This window comes from Notolepis coatsorum (genome assembly GCF_963971535.1).
Source record: "Notolepis coatsorum genome assembly, chromosome: 18".
Lineage (NCBI taxonomy): Eukaryota > Metazoa > Chordata > Actinopteri > Aulopiformes > Paralepididae > Notolepis > Notolepis coatsorum.
This window is the reverse complement of record NC_140182.1, coordinates 91,595,757-91,618,642: the sequence shown is the minus strand read 5'-3', so window position 1 is coordinate 91,618,642 and position 22,886 is coordinate 91,595,757. Positions and strand designations below refer to the sequence as shown.

Genomic DNA, 22,886 nt, shown 5'->3' with positions numbered 1-22,886 from the left:
TTTATGACCCTCTAGTTTTATGACCCTTGGGAGGGAAGCGACAGTTGTGATTGGAGGATAAAGAAAAGCTGGCCGGGATTGAGGGGCCAATTTTGAGAAATGTGGTTTCATGTGGAAAAAACACCAACACTGCAATATGAAGGGAGGAATGGATTTTGTGTGTGTTTGTGTGTGTGTGTGGAGGAGGAGGAGGGGGGGGGGGGGGGGGTGAGACTCCATTTCCTGCCAGTCAGCGTTTGTTTCCAGGCATCTACATTTTGACAGGAGACTGAGTGATGCAGTCAGAGTGAAACACTCTTAACTCCCGTCTCCACTAAACGGGTATGCATTAGCCTCCAGAAAAACAACAAGCGCCCCCTCATCCACTCTCACTCTCAGCCATTTTCTCGATCAATAGATATGACCCTTCCACTCCCTTTAGCCACGCGCCCTTGTCAGTAAGGGGCTTAAGTCATTAGCAGGCTCGCTGCTAGAGACATTCCAGAGTCCATGTCATCATGTTTTACTGCTGCTGTTGGATTCCGTGGATGTAGCCTGGATTTGACTTGTCATGTCAACCTGTCACTATCTCCTGGAGTTGACATGGGAAGCACTGAATCACACTAGTGAAGTTAACATACACACCCCTCAGCAAACACACACCTATGTTAACATTCACACTGTGCAGCAAAAACACACACCAATGAAGGTAACATACACATTATTCCGCACACTGCAAACCCACACCAGTGAAGTTAATATACACACCACGCCACACATCGGCATCAAAGGTGGAATCCCACTACGATGTGATCCCACACTCTTAATTGGAAACTCCTTTTTAAGGGGGTCAGGTGCAGAATGAAAGGGAATGGATGATGAAAACCCAGCTGTGGTAGGAGATTTCCCCAGCCTGCTGTCTAGCGGGTCTCACTCTCACCTACTCCTCCAGACTAATAAATTAGCCTGACGTACTGTAGAGCTTCCCTCATCACACTCACACCACTGTTTGACTGCTATCAGCCTCGTTAGGAGGCAAAGACAGACGGTCTAATTATGGAGCTGTTTGTCAAAACTCTAACTGAGACCTCACACTGGAAGAATACTGGTCGCTATCAGCAGTTAACCATGTTTCATGTAGTTACAAGTGCGTTGCTATTGCTTAACAACCGTCACATTAAATGCCCAAATGGAATATCGGATGAAATATAAAACGTAAAACTTGAACCAGAATTTTATAACCATGACCATTACCACGTGCGTCATCATATTCTTTACAGTTATTTCATCCAGATTATTATGACGTATCCTCTGGTCGTAGTCGGAGGAGCAACATCTGCTCTGTACAGTTTTCAACCCCTTTCATGTCCCAAGTAAAGCATGGGCCAGATTCGGAGAGCCCACCAGCCAGACACCCTCTTGTAGGCCGTAAGGTGAAGGCTGTATCGTTTCATCCCGTTCCCACCTCGGCGGACTACACAATTTTCACTCTGGGTGAAAGATATATTGGTGTAGATTTAGGAATAAAAAGTTCTCCATTTACAATCCTGCCCGTTTTGCGCAATCATAATTTTAAAGTCGGGACTAGATCTTTCCTCGTGAACGGATACTTGGTCACCACAGAGTTTTATTTGACGTAATTGGTGTGAGTTCGGTCACGTATCTTGCGCTCCACCAATAGCAGCTCTCTTTGTTGTGAGGATACGGCTATCGGGTGACAACAAATTACATCCACAGAGTAACGTTACGGACGACACCTTCTAAAGTTCGCAAAAATGTTTCTAAACAATGTTATATGCATCTCGCGTCTGTTCAGAAAGAACGTGTACAAGATTTTACACGGACACGGTGGGATAGATATAGAAACTGCGTCGAACGGTGGCTTAACCTACCAGGCCAGAATCATACTGTACCATTACGGAGACATACAAACATTGTTTAGAGATCGATTTGTGTCATAAATGTCATGATCTGACTTCACGTGTATGTCATGATGAATGGTAAATGGGGGACCCTGATGTAAACAAGACGACAGTCTTTATCTGGTCTGCATCCCCTTAACAATTGTGTGTATTGAGCCGTTTCAATCAATCTGATCAATCAAGATGTGGATACACTATTTGACAGTTTAGCTGTGTTTTTGTTTACATAACTAGCATTCTAGTTTTCTTCAGATACTGTGTATGCCATCTAGTTTTATTGTTTACAGTGATGTTTATGTAGCTCTGTTAGTTCATAGTGATGTTTAAAAGTACGTTAGCTTTCAGAACCCCCTCATCCACCACCACACTTCCCAGACAACACTGACGTTAATCATCCTCACCACTGTCATCGGAGTCGTCATCCCATGTAGCCCTATATCCTCAGTTTCCTTAGAAACATTTGCACAGTTTTGGCATTGACAAAGATCTATACATGGCAGTTTTGCAGACACACAGGAACATCTTGTCTCACATTTGAGTTGCCTTAACTGAGAACTGTAAGTCACAGTAACAGAACATGGCAGTTGCCTTAACTGAGAACTGTAAGTCACAGTAACAGAACATATTTGAGTTGCCTTAACTGAGAACTGTAAGTCTTAGCCAACTGAAAACATTTGAGTTCATCAACTTGAAAAAATTTAGGCAATTGATTGCCTCAACTTTTTAAAGTTCTGGTAACTTATTAGGGTTTACAGTGCATGAAAGGCACTTGTAGAGTCACAACCCCAATAGATCCCAATAAGTGCTGACACCGAAGCCTAGCTACACTAATATGAAAAATAGACTATTTGATGCTATGCTGAGAGACAGTTTAGCTGTGTTTTTGTTTACATAACTAGCATTCTAGGACAATTCTAGGACCTAGTGTGTGTTGGGGGAGGAAGAGGTTCTGAAAGCTAACACTTTAAACATCACTATGAACTAGCAGAGCTACATAAACATCACTGTAAACAATACAACTAGATGGCATACGCCTCAGCCAGTCCTTCATACCAGCGGCCATCAGGCTCCACAACAGTGGGCAGGGACTGCAGCCAGACATCCAACTACAACTACTGGGAACCTAAAAAGGACAATAACACTACCTTATGCATACTGCACCTTATGTGAATACTGTATATTTCAGTTAGTTGGTTAGTTAATTATATTGACTTGTTATATTGTTTACACTGCTTGTTTTTACTACCTGTACCTCCCCTCCCTCCCCCATGCTGCTATGATGCCTGAATTTACCCAAGGGGACCAATAAAGGAATATCTTATCTTATCTGAAGAAAACTAGAATGCTAGTTATATGTAAACACGGCTAAAGTGTCTCTCAGCACAGCATCAAATAGTGTATCCTCATCTTGATTGATTGAAAACTGTATTAACAGATCAATACACACAATTGTTAAGGGGATGCAGACCAGAGAAAGACTTTCGTCTTGTTTACATCAGGGTCCCCCATTTTCAATTCATCATGACATTTATGACATACACGACATACAGACAGTACTGCTACATCTATACATTTATGACATACACGACATACAGATATATATCATGACATTTATGACACAAATTGATCTCTAAACAACGTCCTGGTAGGTTAAGCCACCGTTCTACGCAGTTTCTATATCTATCCCACCGTGTCTGTGTAAAATATTGTACACGTTCTTTCTGAACGGACGTGAGATGCATATAACATTGTTTAGAAACCTTTTTGCGAACTTTAGAAGGTGTTTTTTGTCAATTTTCGTCCGTAACGTTACTCTGTGAATGTCATTTGTTGTTACCCCATGGCCGTATCCTCGCAACAAAGAGAGCTGCTATTGGTCGAGCGCAAGATACGTGACCGAACTCGCACCAATTACGTAAAATAAAACTCTGGTTACCAAGTATCCGTTCGCAAGGAAAGATCTACTGTAGTCCCGACTAAAAATGGGCAGGATTGTAAATGGAGAACTTTTTATTCCTAAATCTACACCAATAGATCTTTAGCCCAGAGTGAAAATTGTGTAGTCCGCCAAGGTGGGAACGAGAATCGTTTTCTTTTTTTTTTCTATAATAATTTTTTTGTTCACTTTTTCTGTATTTTTGCTCCCGTCCCAATTTAGTCGTTATGCCAATTCCCTTCCTGGTCGTTGCGCGCATTGCCCCACTGTCTGCCTAGGGAGGGTGTAGAACTACCACATGCCTCCTCCGATACATGTGGAGTCAGCCAGCCGCTTCTTTTCACCTGACAGCGAGGACTCTCACTGGGGGAATGTAACGCGTGCAGAGGTTCACGCTATTTCCTCCCGATCCCCTCCCTGCCTAACAGGCGCCCCGACCGACCAGTAGGAACCGCAGTTTACAACGACCAGGACGCATGTATCTTTCACTTCCGCGTTCGGGTTTCCCGAGATCTGATTGGCCACTGACGTTTCTCTCAAAGCCAATCGCGTTACGCCTAGTTATGCCTCTAACAGCCTGCTAGCTAGCTAACGCCTAGTTCTATCACTGGTTAAGCTTGGCGACTCTTTCGAAGTTGGTTAAGGTTAGAGTTTGGAATCAGGGCTGGTGGTCTATCGCCCTGCTCTAAACCAAACTCTTAACCTTAACCAACTTCGAAAGAGTCGCCAAGCTTAACCAGAACTACTACAGAAGGAAAGGTCACTTTAAGAATAGTATAGTAGAGCTTGAGATTGTATAATATAGCATTGTATAGCAGTGTACATAAAGACCCAGTGCCTCATCCGTAGCTAACCGTGTACTGCACTACCACAGGACATAGCATGTCCTACCATGCTCTGTAAATAACAGATAGTACAGATACCGATATGCCCTACTTTGTTTACTTGTTTATTGCACAATGTCGCTCTATTGGTTGGATTCTTATTATATATTATTACTATTGTATTATGCACATCGTTGCGGGCAAGACCCCCCGCATTTCACTGTATACCTGTATGCCGTGACAAATAAAACTCTTGTATCTTGTAACTAGGCGTAATGCGATTGGCTTTGAGAGAAACGTCAGTGGCCAATCAGATCGCGGAACGTGGAAGTGAAAGTCCGTTAGGGAAATATACACGCGACCAGGACACATACCCCGCCGGCTTCCCACCCGCTAACACTGCCAATTGTGTTAGTAGGGACGACTGACCAAGCCGGAGGTACCGCTGATGGCTGTATTCGATCCCAGAGTCTCTGTGGTGGTAGGCGAGTGCATTCTCCACTGTGCTACCCAGCCACCCCTCGAGAATAATTTTCTAGCCACTTCTCAGCCTTTACCGTACGGCCTATTGTTTAGTGGCCGGCTTTGGCTTGTGCCTTTGGAATGGGCACGGCTCCTAGAGGGGCCGGCGGAGCATAACATGTCGTCTGTGTGATGTCAGGATTCCCCAGCGAGGGAGTCATCTCACCCTTCTTCCATGGACGCCGCCGCCCACAGAGTTTTCCACTCCGCACAATCGTCCTTTTGTACGGCGAGAGAGAGAGACCGTGCCGCTCCATGCGCCGAACGAATCCCGGAATTTTCAAGTAGTGTTTTGAAGAACGTTTTGATTGTCCCCCTTTAATGTCTGCAGGAATCTGCCGGATAAAATGGAAATCTGTGGAGTCCCGGGATTTTTTTATTCAGACTGTGGTGAATACGCCTGAAGCAGTATGGCTATATATATGGCTTTATCACAGACCAACACTGGACAACATGGAAAAGTTGCCTTGGAGAGGAGAGAGTAGAGAGAGAAAAGAAGAGAGTAGAGAGTGAAGAAGAGCGAAAGAGTAGAGAGGGAAGAAGAGAGTAGATGGTGGAAAGAAGAGAGTAGTTGGAGGGAAGAAGAGAGTAGAGAGGAAGAAGAGAGAGTAGATGGAGGGAGAGGATGGAAGGAGAGTAGATGGAGGGAAGAAGAGAGACTAGAGATAGGAATAAGAGAGGAAGAGCTTAGAGGGGAGAAGAGAGTAGAAGGAGGGAAGAAGAGAGTAGAGAGGAAGAAGAGATGAAGAGAGTAGAGAGGGAAGTTTGCTGACGACACAGTTGTGGTGGGCCTGATCTCTGCAAATGACGAGACGGCCTACCTGGGAGAGGTAGAGAACCTGGCGCTGTGGTGCCGGGAGAACAGCCTCTCCCTGAACGTCAGCAAAACGAAAGAGATGATTGTGGATTTTAGGAGGTCGGGGGCCAGGGACTACAGCCCCCTCAGCATCGACGGGGCACCGGTCGAAAGTGTGAACAGTTTTAAGTACCTCGGAGTCCACATATCCGAGGACTTGACATGGACCACACACATTGACAGTGTAATAAAGAAGACAGGGCAGCGCCTCTACTTCCTTAGGCGCCTAAGGAAGTTTAAAGTCAGTCAGAAGATCCTTAAGAACTTCTACTCATCCACAATAGAGAGCATCCTGACTGGTAACATCACCTCCTGGTTTGGGAATAGCACAGCACACGACCGCAGCAGACTACAGAGAGTGGCCCGATCGGCCGAACGCACAATTGGAGGTGGGGTTCCCACTCTCCAGGACATTTATACCAAGCGTTGCAGGGCCAAGGCTAAGAGAATAATCAAAGACTCTAGTCACCCAAACAACTGCCTCTTTGAACTGCTCTGGTCAGGCAGCGTGTAGCTTTTTGCCAGCGGAAGAGTGCAAGAATGTGACAATGTGACCATGTGACCGCGGCAGCGCGAGAGAGCGGCAGTGCGGAAATAGGCTGTCTATTGCCATTCTCTAAGACAAACTCTAACCTTAACCAGCTCCTTAACAGCGCCTAAACTTAACCCTTCTAACCTTAACCAACTCCGAAACAATGCCTAACCTTAACCTTAACCTTAACCATGCCTAACCTTAACCTTAACCATAGAAAGAATATTGCCATTCTCTAAGACAAACTCTAACCTTAACCAGCTCCTTAACAGCGCCTAAACTTAACCCTTCTAACCTTAACCAACTCCGAAACAATGCCTAACCTTAACCTTAACCTTAACCATGCCTAACCTTAACCTTAACCATAGAAAGAATATTGCCATTCTCTAAGACAAACTCTAACCTTAACCAGCTCCTTAACAGCACCTAAACTTAACCCTTCTAACCTTAACCAACTCCGAAACAATGCCTAACCTTAACCTTAACCTTAACCATGCCTAACCTTAACCGGCGAAAGAATACACGTTAAAGAAAAAAAGAAAAACGTCACAAACGGACCGCAGCGCTGCCAGGTGAGCTAAGCTTCGAATGAAAATCATTGCGGATTACGGCTACATAATGCCCCAAGCTCTGCCGCAAGCTCTGCGGCTGCCGCACCTGCTGCGGGGCGTGTCGCAGCCAATCAGGGAAAACGCGGAAGCACTCGGCAGCACTCCTCCGCTGGCAATAAGCAATAAGCGGTCAGGCAAGCGCTACCGGAGTCATGGCCAGTACAGAGAGACTCAGAAGGAGCTTCTATCCCCAGGCCATCAGGATGCTCAATGACTATGTAACACCATCAACCCATCCATCTACACTCATTGCACACACATCCACATACTCACTTTAAACAAACACTGACTCACCTTAACACTCACTTTAGACACTTTAACACTTTGGTTGCCTAAGGTTAAATTAATGATATACCATAGATTGCCAGCGCTATTTGTCTATGGAGAAAGTCCCCTTCTTTGCAGGGCTATAACTTTTTAAATTCTATTGCTACATTGCCATTATTAGGGCCCATTCAAAGTCCTATATGTATTGTTCATTGTGTAGCAACGTTAAACTTTTTCATTCACATATTCATAGTAAAGTATGGTCTAATGTATAAGTATGTTTTCATCTCTTTCTGCAGCTTTCTCCAGAACGTGATATATAGCCCCAAATGCATTATATTGATGATGAAATACAGTTTGATGGCAATCAGCGCGATATAAAAAATTCCAACTAGACGTACTTCTAGAAGTTACTACACGTCATCTGATGTTGACCGGATGGGCGAGGGGGCGTTTATAATTCCGTGGGCAGCGTTATACCAATCATCTAATGTGGGTCAAATGTTGATAATATCAGTTATTATCGAAGAAGGTAACGTTACACGCTGAAACTCACCCCAGTCTCCGCGCCGTTGGGCGATCATCGTCGAGTAGAAATTTTATCATTATGGGATATATTTTTACCCGGTCCATCTCCAGCTTGTATAATGGTATATACGTCCAAATCATGTTGTTTATCGACTTATTGGCAATCGATCACCGTGTAGCGTGACGAGCCAGAGTCACATGAACCATAGCGAGCGCCCGGAAGTACTACGGTCGTCATGACAACCTCTATTCAACATCCTGTTTTGGCGATTGCGCCGATCGGCCACCAGATGGCGCTCCTGAACCGCCAGAGAGCTCAGTGGGTCCTGCTGGTGGATCTCAGGCCAGCGGAGGGACATTATGAATCCGATCGCAGATTTTTGAAATATTGATATAAGGACGCTGTACAGCGTCCCCCGGCAACTTTAGCATGGCCAGCAAAGACGTGAAAAGACGTGTCCCGGCACTCAAAGTGTTAACACTACATTATATTTATCTATTTATTGAAGAGATTTGCACTACATTCATACCTCATTTGTATTTGCACCTTGCCTTAAAGTTTTTGTACCTCATTGTCTGCATTTGTACCTCATTGTACTTAGGTTGTACTTTAGTTTGTATATTGTATAGTGTTATTCCTCTTTTACCTACTTTTTTACTGTATGAAGCACCAAGTATTTCACTAAGTACCTTATATGTGACAAATAAAATCGAACTTGAACTTGTCTTGATAAAGAATAGATGGAGGGAAGAAGAGAAGAGTAGATGGAGGGAAGAAGAGAGAGAGTAGATGGAGGGAAGGAGAGAGAGTAGATGGAGGGAAGAAGAGAGAGTAGATGGAGGGAGAGGAGGGAACAAGAGAGAGAGTAGAGGAAGGAGGGGGGAGGAGCGGCATGCTCTGCATTAAAGCCCTCTCAGTTATCTCTTTTCTAAAGACCACAGAAGTAGAAGACTTCAGCCGTTTTGACAAAGGATGCCAGGGCATGCGTGGAATGGTGAGGAGGGCCCGATTCTCCCCGCCTGGTTGCCATGGTGTCTCCCGAGGTGACTGGGGAGGAATGGGAGCGTGTTTGTGCCCACCTCTGACAACCCTTTGATGGGAGCCTGGGATCGCTGTGCCGCTGCCACCCCTTGTGCCAGGCCCCTTGAGAGCCTCCAACATGGCGCTGTCCTCTGCAGAAAAGACTCCTCGCAGCCAGCCTGAGTGGAGGCTGTCTGTCACCTCAATGCTCTCTGTTGAGTGACGGGAGATGGCCGGTTCTGAGAGTCCATGGAGTGTTGACTCGGTGAGTAACACTGACTGAAACGTGGAGTCTTCCCATGGGGAGAGGGGCAGAACACACCAGCAGCACAACAAGCAGAGGTCCTCTCATAGCAAAGTGTCACTACAGCAACACAGAGAGTGAGAGAGTGAGAGAGCGAGAGAGAGAGAGACACGGACAGACAGACTCCGCTGCCTGGAGGCTAAAGGAGGATGGAACTCAAGACTTCTCAACCGTGCTGCTGTCTCACATACACACAGTATGATCGGTCTGTCCTTATTTCTGTTTCTATCTGTGCTTCTACTTCTCTCTCCCTCTCACACACATTCTCATTGTCATGCCATCTCCTGTTCAACTCACTACTTTTGTTCTGTCAAACACGTACGCTTGCACACACACACACACACAGACACACTTGATTGCACTAGCACACTTCTTTAGGGATTAGGCCAGTCCACTGATTACATTGACTGACTGCTGTGTGTCAGTCTGCCCCCCCCCCTCCCCCAAGCGTGCGCCTATGGTGCTGCCTCACAGCATACATGCCACACTTAAGGCCCTCCCATAGTCCAGCAGACTGTACACAGAGCAGACTCCGCGGAGGTCCGCGCGGACTCTTGAGCTTTGATCTCAGCGGACAGCAGACCCACAGGTGCGAAGCTCATATTTTCTGAGGCGCGGACATCCGCGCCGCTGACTTGGTGTCACACAAAACGCTGCTCAGCGTTTTGGTTGACATCGAACTGCATTTAATGTGACGCCGATCTGCATTTTACTCTGAACACTCGCTCCGTGCCAAGAGAGATGTTTGAATGGCTTTTCTAAATGAAGTGTGTAAAATTGCCAGTTTTATTTCGAAATATTGGAAACGGAGATAACATAGAATGTTATCTCCGTTTTCCAATATTTTGAAATAAAACTGGTGCTTTTATTTCATGCAATGCGTGTCTTTTCAGCACCACGCGCTGTCCACCTCAAGCCTATACGGTACATTGCATCTCGCTGCCTATATACCTGTGTTATTCAAGTGCGTAAAACTGCCCGTTTTATTGTCGAAATATTGGAAACGGAGATAACATACTCTTTATTTTGACATCGGATGACGACGACATGACAGAAGTTGAACAGCGTGGGGACAATTGTGTAAACTGGCGCGTGACATCTAAATTGGTCCACGGAGGTCCGCTCGACTATGAAGGCTCAAAGAGTCCGCGCGGACCTCCGCGGAGTCTGCTCTGTGTACAGTCTGCTGGACTATGGGAGCGCCTTTAACAGGCCTCTCACTGCACTGCCTCCAAATTAGATTTCTTGGAATAAATGCTGGCATTAAACCTGCATTTTCAAAGGCCGGCTGTTGACATGCTTAATATTAATGTGTCGATACTCGATAATATCACATATTATGCAAGTACCTTGAGGCACTTGTATGAAGCCCACCAGGGAAATGTAGCTTTGCATTGGCCATCAGTTTGCTTATTATGATGGTCAGCAAAAAAAAAATTCTTGTATGAGGTTGCCAAACGTGACCATAAAGCCTGTAGGATGTCCAGGCCCAGTAGGTACGAGAGGAGAGCTACACCTATTTGTAGAATCTCTGTCGATTGCTGCGGTCACACGCTCCCATCTCCTCTGTCACAGCAGGCAGTAGTGATTCACTGGGGGCAGCGGTGGCCTAATGGTTAGAGAAGCGGGTTTGTGACCCCTGGACCGGCAGGAAAAAATCTGGTCTAGGGAAGTGAATTCATAACTCTCTCCCATCCCCTTAACACCAACCACTGAAGTGCCCTTGAGCAAGGCACTTAACCCCCAACTGCTCCAGTGGAGTTGCTCAGTGGCCAATGGTGTCAGACTGTGGTTGTACTGGGCAGCTCCCAGGTGTGAATGGAACTTTGTGAATGTGAAGCAGGGCGTTCCTGAAAAAGAGCATCTGTGCTCGGCGAACCTACCCTGGGTAAATAAAGGTTAAACAAATAAACAAACAAAACACTGCTCCAATACTGAACGTCTGGTGTAGTTTATTATTTATTTATTCACCTTTATTTCATCAGGCAGGTCATCAAGAACAAGTTCTTGTTTACATTGGCGACTTGGCAAGCGGCAAGAGCCACTTAAGGGACGGGGAGGTCAGATAAGCAAACGGCAGTCGACAAACAAGATATGGAATGTTATGGGGTTATTACATGGCGGAAAAACATTTGCATGAATCGGTTGGAATGTCTTGAAGGCAGAGAGGGCAATAAGTTTATCCAGTTTTAGTTTTTTTTTTGCTTAGCATTCTAGTCACGCAGCAGCAGATTGAAATGATGCAAGACCGAGGGAGTATTTGGTTTGGGGAATTCTTCATTGGATATGGAGTGAGGACCAGGTGTGTGACAGATGTTGGTGCAGCAGGTGACACAGGTATGAATGAATGAATGAACATTTTATTTAACAGTTTGCAGAATGGGTACAATACAGTACGGCTCAATACACACAATTGTTAAGGGGATGCAGACCAGAGAAAGACGTTTGTCTTGTTTACATCAGGGTCCCCCATTTTCAATTCATAGTGACATTTATGACATACACAACATACATGACATCATGACATTTATGGCATAGGGACATACATGACATACAGGTATTTAGTACTGTTACATTTGTGACATATACGATATGCAAATATACAGTACTGTTACCCAGTACTGAGTATATACAAAAAAAAGAAGAAAAAGACAAATGAACTCTAACCCTAACTAACCTTACTGTCATGCACTTGTCCTAATAAACTAACCTACACTGTAACACGCAACACTTTGATGAACATTGTTACTCAGCTGATAGAGTTGTACCGTTCCTGATGACTTGTCGTACAGAACTTGTAAGTCGCTTTGGATAAAAGCGTCAGCTAAATGACTAAATGTAAATGGGGAGGGGACTGTACATTAGGAGGGCGTGGGTGGGTGGGTGGGAGATAAATATACATACGGTGGGGAGAGAATATATACATACGGTGGGGAGGAGACTGTACATTAGGAGGGGGTGGGTGGGTGGGAGAGAAATATACATACGGTGGGGAGAGAATATATACATACGGTGGGGAGGAGACTGTACATTAGGAGGGGGTGGGTGGGTTGGAGAGAAATATACATACGGTGGGGAGAGAATATATACATGTGGTGGGGAGGAGACTTTCTATTAGGAGGGGGTGGGGGGGTTTGGACATTTACGGTGGCCAGTTTCGAATTGCAGCCTCCCGTAGGTGCTCTTTAAGAGCGGTTTTGAATGTGGGGGGTAGGGGGGTGATAGACTGAGTAAACCAATGAAAGTTACAACATGTGTGTGGGTGTGTGTGTAGAAGTTGGGGGCTGCACAGTAGATCTCAATTGATGAATCTCAAACTTTGCCCTCTTTTCTTGATCATCCAATCCCAACTGTTGCTTTCCTTGGACAAGCAACAGTTGTAATTGGAGGACCAAGAAAAGAGGGAGTTTGAGATGGGTCAATTGCTTTTCCCCCGCCTGAGGGCATCGTTGGCACTTCCTGTCCCATCAGATGGGTCCCTCCCTGGGAAGTCGACCTCAACATTCACTGTCACTCATCAGGCTTGCAAGGTCAAAGGCCGACGAGGAGAACTGGTTTGCGTAATTACATAATGTGGCATGACGACCTCTGGCTTGACCTGGCCACTCCTCGAGGATGGCACCCACACACTAATGCCATTGTCCTTCTCATCCTTGCTGATGACAATGGCAGCTTTTTATATGGATTAGATCCTATCTAGGCAATCAATTTAATTCAATGAGCAGATTTATCTTCCTGATTACATGCAGAGTGAGTTAGGATAGTAGATTTTATGTGCAGGAGTAAATAGCCCGGATAGAACCAAAAGATTTATGATAAAACACTGCCAGCAGCACACGTGGGACCTTGAGCCTGGAATGATAATGAGATCAAAATTCTCCAGAAGATATCTGTTGGATCGCAAGAAAACAGACTCGCTGTGCAGCTTTACTCCCGCTGCTGGGGTGAAGGTATGGACAGGATGCCACTCAGTTGTAAAACGGTTTTAATTCTTTTCTCCAACAGGTTACAAACCTTGAAACAAAACACACATTCAATCAATAACTACCACAATACTACTATCATTCTTAAAACAAATCGCTTACACACATTCACTCACCAGTCCTCACTCGTTTCCCTTCGCTGCTGTCAAATTCCCCGCAACTTCTTGTTTACTGTTTCACTGACACCACGTGACGTATCTCGACCAATTACAGCCCACTCCTCGCTATGTCCCTGGATCACATGTGAATGAATACACCTCCATTCACAACTTTAACCAAGCATACAGTGCCTCCATACATCCGAAATGACAATATAATTATAACCATAGCTCAACTACCACTAATCAACATTCACATAAACGCACAGCATAAAAAACAACACAAAAAAAAACATTACTTATTTACAAACACAGACTAAAGTGCACCTAACCTCCACCACCACAATAGAAAGCTGCACACTCGCCATTGGGATAGGCTATCCAGAATCAGATGACCATGTGCTTATGTAACCCATCGCCAATTAAACATTTTGCAGAACGACGACTTAAGGGCCAAAGGGCCTGTGGTAAATCCTGACCGCTCAGGGCCCCTCGGTCACAGAGAGAAGCTCCTTTAATGACTCCAGCAGCTGACTGGAGCTCTGATGTAAATGCCCCGTCTAATACACTGTGCTGTCTCATCTCTTTCAGAGTATGGCCAACTCTCTGTCTGCAGTGTGGCGGCCGCTCATCATGGCCCTCACCATGGGGCACCATCTGAGCATAGCCATAGGGTAGGGGCAGAGAGGGAGCGACGGAGAGGCATGCACACTGAATGAAGAGGAGGAAGTTTGCTGCCCTTGCTAATGGGAGCTGACATACGCTGAGGCATGAAATTACTTTTAGTGATCCGGACGATAGCACCTCTTTCCTATTCAAATCAGCGCTCTACCTCTAAGGTGCTTAAACTGGAACAATGAAGATAAGCTCCCAAATTGTTAATGGCAGCAGAATCATTTTCACCAGCAACTTCGGGGACCTTTTTTAAATCGTGCTTATCTTAATGTTATCTGTTCATCATATCTCATTTTCATCTCGGTAGAAGCTATATGCCAAAATAATGTTGCAAGGAGGATTTTTGCACCATCCATAATTCAGTTTAATTGCCCGTGCTGAAGAAGTGCAACGTGCTCCCATAGGTGCAGTGTGGAGCCCTAATTAGCTGAAACCTGGATAGGAAAATGAGAGAGAGCCTGATTTGTGAATCGACTTCATGCGCCTGGAGGCGACGGCCAAGACCGGAGGGGCACCAGGCCTCTGGAGGGGCACCAGGCCTCTGGAGGGGCACCAGGCCTCTGGAGGTCCAGTGACCGAGCTCTTATCACAGTCAAGACAAATGAAAATATTAAGCCTGACAGAAGGGATATCACGCCCACCCGCACATCAACACTTACCGTCCAAAAATCACATTTTCCCTTCAGGCTTTGGGGTAAATCCCTGTCAAACAGGCTCAATGGAGAGGGTTGAACCCTTCTTAAGACATTTTGACCCCTGAGACTTGGCACTTTCTGGCTGTGGGATAGAGACGTTTAAGTGAGAGCGGCATTACCGCTCTAAATCCCCATGAAGGGAAGTGACCTTTGCCCCGCATCATGCTGAGTGTTTGACAGGCAGCTTGAGTCGGGCTTTTCTGTGTACAAAGCTCATTTGCACAGTTTGCCCCAAAGTAAATCATTGTTTCTTAATTTTCCCTGTCGTCCAAATATGCCCTGGCCTCAAGAAACCCCTGTGAGAATGTGGTGGCCGGCCAAATATGGATCTGGTTTGAAAAGTGCCCCAAAAGGCCCATGTGCAGGCATGGCATGGGCACTGAGCTGCGATGTCTGCCAAGCCGTTCTCGGTGTCGGACGAGCCTGGTACTGTCTCATGGAGACTTGTTTGTTTCGGACAGATGTGGACGCAGAAGACAAAATGCAAATTGATTCTGAATAATTAATCCTGCCAAAAGTACCACTGTGTGCATGCCACACAGAATCCTACCACTGTGCACGCCACACCGAATCTTACTGTGCACGCCACACAGAATCCTACCACTGTGCACGCCACACAGAATCCTACCAGTCTTCCAGTGGTGCCATGGCTTCTCTCTGCCTAAAAACAGACATTGCCCGGTCTCTTGTCTAACAGCTTGTAGAACAGCCGTAGCAGGTGCACTGAAACGGAGACAAGTTATAGCATTCTACTCCCAACTCACTAGGGGCTTGTGTGGTCGGCTCCTAACGTCACAGGCGTTGGTTCTGTGTGCACGGCGAGGCACTGTGCTCTTGAAAGCTGCCCCCCAGCTATGACTAGGAAAAGAACACGAGACAACTGGACCAAGACCGTCGGCGACGATCGTCACCGAGTGTAGGAAATGGAGTCATTGGTCTGAGCGATAAAGAAAACAATCGGCTCTTTTGTTTCCAGCTGGGGTCATCTAACCACGCCGTCTGCCCCAGACGCTTTTCCCTTTTCCGTGATTCATTCCTGTGTTGTTGCCAGACGCCCTGCTGGCGCATAATGACCTGCTTTGGACTCAAACGGCTACCTCAGCACTTCTCTCCCAGGGTCCGCGGTAGCGTGACACAGCTTTTGTTTTGACTCCAGTCTCTTGCTAGTGAAATGGGTTCTCCCTAAGGCTTTGGATCTCTCTCCAGGGATATGCTGTTTGAGCTATCCAGCAGGTTCTAAATGATTCATACAACACATTACCATGAGAGATCATTTCTCGTGCAACCCCAAGAATAGCTTTTTTTCCTGTGACTCGAAGCTAACTGGAGAAGTTTGCCTTTTTGTCATGATCAAAGGTGATTTCTTTTTAATTAAAAGTTTTACACACTGTTCATTTCAAGCTATTACCTCATGCTAACTTAATTTTCTTGGTAGCCAGCTTTTTGTCACACAATCCTGCAGTTCTTCAATGTCACTCGTAAGTTTTATTTTCTCTGAGAGGACCGAAGATCACACGACTAATTTTCAGTGCACTATCTGTGCCGCCAATCAAACTCTCCTATCCAATTCCCGCCTTTCTTTTCTCTCTTTAAAAAAATAAAATGTATCTGAGACCTTGAGGCGATGACACAGTTTCCCAGTCCAACTCCCCGGATGATTAACAGAACGTGGTCGGTGGGCACCCCTCCTATTCCCCTGTCATGCTGTGCACTCTGACATTTGATTTGTACAGGGAGAATTCTCATTATACTGGGACGCCCTGCAGGAGTGAGATGGGGACCCCCTCCCTGCACCCCCCACCCCACCCTACACCTCGGCCGCCCTTGACACGTGTGAACACATGCTCATAAACGAAGTTATCTCCCGCTCTCTTTCAGTCTTACACACATAATAGTCTCTCTTTTTCTCTCTCTCACACACACACACACACACACACACACACACACACACACACACATACAGTCTCTTTCTCACACACATAATAGTCTCTCTTTTTCTCTCACACACACACACACACACACACACACACACACACACGTACAGTCTCTTTCTCACACACCCATAGTATCTCTTTCTCTCTCACACACACACATAGTCTCTCTTTCTCACACAAACATACAGTCTCTTTCTCACACACACAGTCTCTTTCTCTCTCACACACACAGTCTCTCTTTCTCTCACACACACACACACACAGTCTCTCTTTCTCTCTTTCTCTCACACACATATTCTCTTTCTCTCACACACACACACACACATAGTCTATCTCTCTTTCTCTCACACACACATAGTCTTTATCTCTCTCATACACACACATGCAGTCTCTCTTTCTCTCACACACACACGCATACAGTCTTTCTCACACATATACACACACACACAGTCACTCTCTCAATCTTACACACACATACAGTATCTTTCACACACATACACATACAGTCTCTCTCTCAATCTTACACACACATACAGTCTCTTTCACACACATACACATACAGTCTCTCTCTCAATCTTACACACACATACAGTCTCTTTCACACACATACACATACAGTCTCTCTCTCAATCTTACACACACATACAGTCTCTTTCACACACATACACATACAGTCTCTCTCAATCTTACACACACATACAGTCTCTTTCACACACATACACATGCAGTCTCTTTTTCTCACACACACAAGGGCTCTTCCCTCCCTCCCTCCCTCCCCAGTGTGCCTCCAAATCCCCGGGGCTCCACAACTCCCACCACCTAGCCTGGCCTCGCTAATGAGGCCTGGCCCCTGTGTGTTTGATCCTGCAGCCAGCCCCCCCCCCCCGGCCCCTCAGCTTCATGCCTATTCAACACTCCACGGCCTCTCCCACTTACACCCCCATCTTGCCGCGGGTAGACTATGGATCCAACACCAAAAAAGCACTGCTTGGCGGCTGCTTGGTATCAAAGCTAGCCAGACAGAAATGGCAAAGCGGGGGGGGAGAAACCAACAATGTAGCCGTGTTCTTTGTAAAAGTACAAGCTCCTCTGCCGCTTCACATTGATCCGTTCCATGTTGTTTCCTCCAATCTTCCTCAATAATGTAGTCTCTTGAATGCTCTTGCTTTCATCCCACTGCTGCTATACCAGAAAACCATGAAATGTACTGATGTCTGTTCAAATTACCATTAATTGCTTTCGCTCCATCGTATGTCATCTTTTTCGTACACCGCTGTCGAATTGAATTGATTTAATTGTGGATTAGAGACATCATCCAAGGGATAAAAACATGATAAAATGCAAGCACTTATTTCCATCATGGTCCCTGGTATTAAAAAAACAGGACATACATCAACATAAAACAACATCATAAAACATTAAGATACAATATGCATATACAGTTGAAGATAAAAGAATAATAAATAAATATACTACCCTCTCTTTCCTATGCCGATAGCCATGATCGTACATGCTTTTTGAAGCCAGTTAACCCGGGGGCCTGTTTAATGCTGCTGGGCAGGCATTAAGTAAAGGAAGGTCTGCTGGCTGTACGAAATGAGTTTAAATCTAAATGGAACTATGTTTGTGTCTCTACCTCTGGTTTCATGGCTATGGTTGTTTTTTTACATATTGAAAGTAATTTTGAAGGTAGCTTGGCACCTCCCCTTTATAAATTCTATATACTAGGCATAGCTTTATCATTGATACGCTTTTGTCCACCCTGAGCCACCCCAGGCTGTTGAAGTGGGGCTGGTCTAAGTGAGTACGAGTGGGGAGCTGCAGGACTATCCTAACTAGCTTGTTCTGGGCAGTTTGAAGTCTAGTTCTCAAGTTGCTGGGGGCACTGTCATACCATGACCAGCAAGCATAGTCCTGTCCAGGTATTTTGAGTTTCTAGCTAGGAATTTTATTATGTTGTTGACCTTGGCTATTACTTTTTTTGCTATGCTTTCCCCTGAGAGTGTGTTTTCTAAAGTACACCCTAGATACACCACTGATTTGGTACTGGTGACCACTGAGCTACCTAACTGTATCTTGAAACCTTCCTGTGTTTTCTGTTTCCTTGTGGTAGAAAATAAAATGGATTCTGTTTTACCTAAATGGAGAGACAGCCGGTTTTCTGAAAGCCACTGACTGACATTCCCTAACTCCATGCTAAGTCTGCTTTCAATATCCGTTTTGCTTTTATTTGACACCATGAGAGCCGTGCAAGCTTTTAAATGTAGTCACGGAACTTGCAAGTCTGTGGTTTTTTTGTGTGCACAGGACGGAGGTTTGCTGATCAACAACCCCACGGCCCTTGCCATCCACGAGTGCAAGTGTCTGTGGCCCACCACGCCCGTGGAGTGTGTGGTGTCACTGGGCACAGGGCGCTTCGAATCCCCCGGCAAGCACAGCACCACCTACACCAGCCTCAAGACCAAGATCACCAACGTCATCAGCAGTGCCACCGACACAGAGGGTAGGTGCTGTCCACTTTCATTGCTGCTGTCTCCCAATTTCTGCTGCAATTCAAGTTATTACTTGAATTGATACTTGTCATGATTTTTCTATACATGGCAAATGGCTGCATTTATATAGTGCTTTTATCCAAAGCACTTTACAATTTGTTCCTCACATTTTTACCCATTCACTCACACATTCACACACCGACGGCAGAGGCAACCATGCAAGGTGCCAACCTGCTCATCAGGAGCAATTAGACTAGAGGTTAAGTGTCTTGCTCAAGGACACTTTGAAACGCTGCCTGGGAGGAGCAGGAATTGAACCGGGAACCTCCGGAATACCAGACGACTGCTCTACCTCCTGAGCCACTGTCGCCCCGTCAGGAAGAGAATGAAGATAACACAGATATAAAGGTTATCCACAACCAATATGTTTTCATTTAACTATCGGCGGGAAAATGCCAATTGTACGCAACATTGTTGTGTACGGAACATGGTTAGTCTACGTTAATCAACTCGCTCGCTGTGTGAATTCTGCAAACAATGACCCGTTTGTATTCGCATTGTATGGGCTCAGTTGGCCAATACACAGACTCAGGACTTGGGTGCTGGGAGGGTAAACTCCACACAGGATAATTTGAATGTTTGCGTTTGCATTATACAGCCCCTCCTTATTAAGAGTTCAGAGCATGTACGAAAGAGGCTTATGTTGCGTTGCGAGCCTTAAGGCTGACGAAATGCAGTCAAAACCCAAGGTATAAAATACATGGGTGTCAAATTCAATCTTAGAATGAGGTTGTTTTGCTTAGTTGTTGAAAAGTTGACCTTTTTAGAGAGGTTTTCACCCACCACCAGTTATATATCCCCCGAAAGCAAGAATGATAGCAGCATGACATTCTAAACCTGGGTATGGTCACGGTTCTCTGAATGTGTTTCTCAGATGCCTCTCTCTGTCATTGTCAAAGGCAGGGGCAGCAGATCATACTGTGATCTCGTCTTTTTTCGGCATACAAAGCCAAAATGCTGCAATTCCAGGCTGACTTTGTTGTGCACACATCCCACTGTGACTCCCTGTGGCTCTCTGCAGTGCCATCCACTGATGTCTGCTTATCACCTCTGGACATGGTCACCTCTGCTCCTGCGCTTCCCAAATTTGGCTCCATCTCTCCCACCCTGCCCTCCCTCCCACCCTACCTACCCACCCACCCACCCTCCCTCCTCCTACTGCTGCTTCTGCTGTTGCTGTGCTGCAGTGTGTGACCCAGATGCCGCTCTGCGTTTTGCATCCTCCTGTATTTGGGATTAAACCCATGCTCTCCGATCCAGGCCTGTTATTTAGAAACGGCAGATTAGCAAGGGCACACATCACAGATCACCCCCCTTTCCCAACAGAGATGAAAGACCGCAGATCGGCTTTTTCTTTCTTTCTTTTTTTGCTTGTTGATCAATGGATCAATGTAAATCCACAGTGTCTTTAAGGGGGAGGGTTAGACAGACCACACTGAAATAAGCATAGCTGAACAAGATCCTCTTATAAGAATACCCGCCCTAATTGCTGTCTTGACTTGATCCTGACTGTTTTGACCGCTGATTGACCCCTGAGCAGCCAGTCAATGTGAACATACATTTGTCATTCACTGAAGTTCAGCTGAAGAGTGAACAAGCTCTCGAAGGCCGGTGTCCATGGCAAAGTTTATTGACAAAATGGACATTTGGACAGTTAAAGACATGTCAAAAATTTATTCCGCTGGGATTGGAAGAATCTGAAAATAACCGTTTCACTGGGAGGTAACGTGGAAGATATAAACACCACCTCGAGAGACGGATAATACGCGGGGTATATTTGTTGTTAGCTAATAAATATATCTGTTGACATCATTGTCTTTCAAAGGCTCTAGCGGTCTCAGATTTAAGCCTACAGTGAAGATAACAGTACCTTGCAGGCTTACTGAGCAATGGGAGACATTTCGCTACAAGGTTTCAGCCTAGAAGACCAGCTGAGAGAATTGAGAGGGGAAAGAAAAGAAAACAACCTGCTGACATTGTCGTTAGTGCTACAGTACAGTGAAGATGTCGATATCATATGGAACCCTGAGGGACCTGGATATCAGCCAGTCTATGCTAACTTACTGGGAAAGAAATTATGCTCCAAACCTTAACCATATAAACCTGTAGCTGTCACACAGGCAATGCAACCAACATTACTATCTTTCCAAGACTGTTGCAGGTAAAATTCTGAAGCAAGAGTGAAGATAGAGCTATCACCTGAAACTGGAGACCTCGAGGAATCCTTAGATATCAACCCCTACGTGCTACCTTACCAGGGAAAAGATGATCATTTGCTCCAAAGATTGACTGGGAAAAGAAATCGGCGCAGCCATTTACAACTGAGTCGCTTGACCTCTCGCCTCAAGATATCTGAATGAAGTGATGCTCACTGGAACCCCAAGAGTCTCACCCTTACAACCTTGTCACATTTGTGCTAATTGCATACAAAATCATGCACATTATTTGTACAAAGATTTTTTTCTATGCTTTATATTTTGCATACTGAGACTCCAATGAGCACAATTCTATTTATGAAAAATTATGCAAGTAGTCACCTTAGACCTTTCAATGTGGGGACAAAAAATATTGGTATTTGGCCTCACTGTATAAAACGACTTCATGAACCGATACACTCTAAATGCTTAGGCCAATTTTGGCAGGACTCTCCAGATTCATTATATTGTATTGGCAATCACAGGGGGTTGGCGGCACTAGTCTGAAATCTTGCCCAGGGCCGGGCCAAATGTAACCGGGCCAGCCCAGAACTAATGGACGTGGCTACATTGATCCATCCAAGATTAACATTACATTAGGCCATTTAAAAACAAAGCATCAGACACCTTCCACCTGACTTATCTCCGTTTTGTGATGGATCGATGTAGCCGGGCCCTGCTGTAACAGGTGGCTCAACTTATATGCTTGCTAACGTCAAAAGCCCCTCTCTGTTTAGAAACTCCACATTGTGGATAGATCAGGAGGATTGAATGTCACACGGTCCAGTGTGCAGTCCTGCTGTATGGTGGCCATACAGCAGGGCTTCTGTTGCAGCTATCGGCTGATCTAATCTTTAAATTCAGTTTTTAGTTGGGCCAAGTTTGCCATCTATTACATTTCTGGTATAGAGTTGCTGTAACATAACTGTAAAACCTAACTGATTAGCCTAAACTATCTGAAATCATGGTCATTTTCATGAATGAAAGATTTTTTGTATGGAACTAACCAACCAAACATACTGTACCACATAAACCTACACTCATTTTCAGATTGTTTTTCCTTTACCCACTCAGTTTAAGACTCAACACATTATTGCTATTCTCTCCCAAAGCTAGAAACGAGAACCAAGACTCATCTGTGGTGTCACGTTGAGGCACAGGCCCGGAGGTCACTGACTTTTTTTAACTTTTATGTCCAGATGAGCTTAATATTATGGTAGCATTTGTAGCTTGGGATCGCAAAATTCACTCAGGAGATACCTTGCAAATGATGTCCCAGTCAGCTTTTTCCAAGCTTGCCAGTTCAATGATGAATAGCACTGTACTTGTAGTGAATGTTCGCTAAAACATGCTGAATTTTCCTAGGGCGTCGGAATAACGCTTTTAACGCTGAAATTCAGTGGCGTTTCCCTATTAAGCACATGATTGATTTACACCGATGATGATTGAATT

The 22,886-nt window shown here is 45.3% G+C and overlaps 1 protein-coding gene across 1 annotated transcript in view; it reads left to right on the top strand.

Moving 5' to 3' along the window:
* Positions 1-22,886, top strand: part of LOC311245170 (calcium-independent phospholipase A2-gamma-like) — a 41,819-nt gene that overhangs the window by 16,965 nt on the left and 1,968 nt on the right. The window contains exon 9 of the mRNA XM_084334979.1: positions 18,995-19,190. Within this exon, the coding sequence (XP_084191105.1) occupies positions 18,995-19,190 (196 nt within the window). The remainder of the gene's footprint in view (positions 1-18,994; positions 19,191-22,886) is intronic.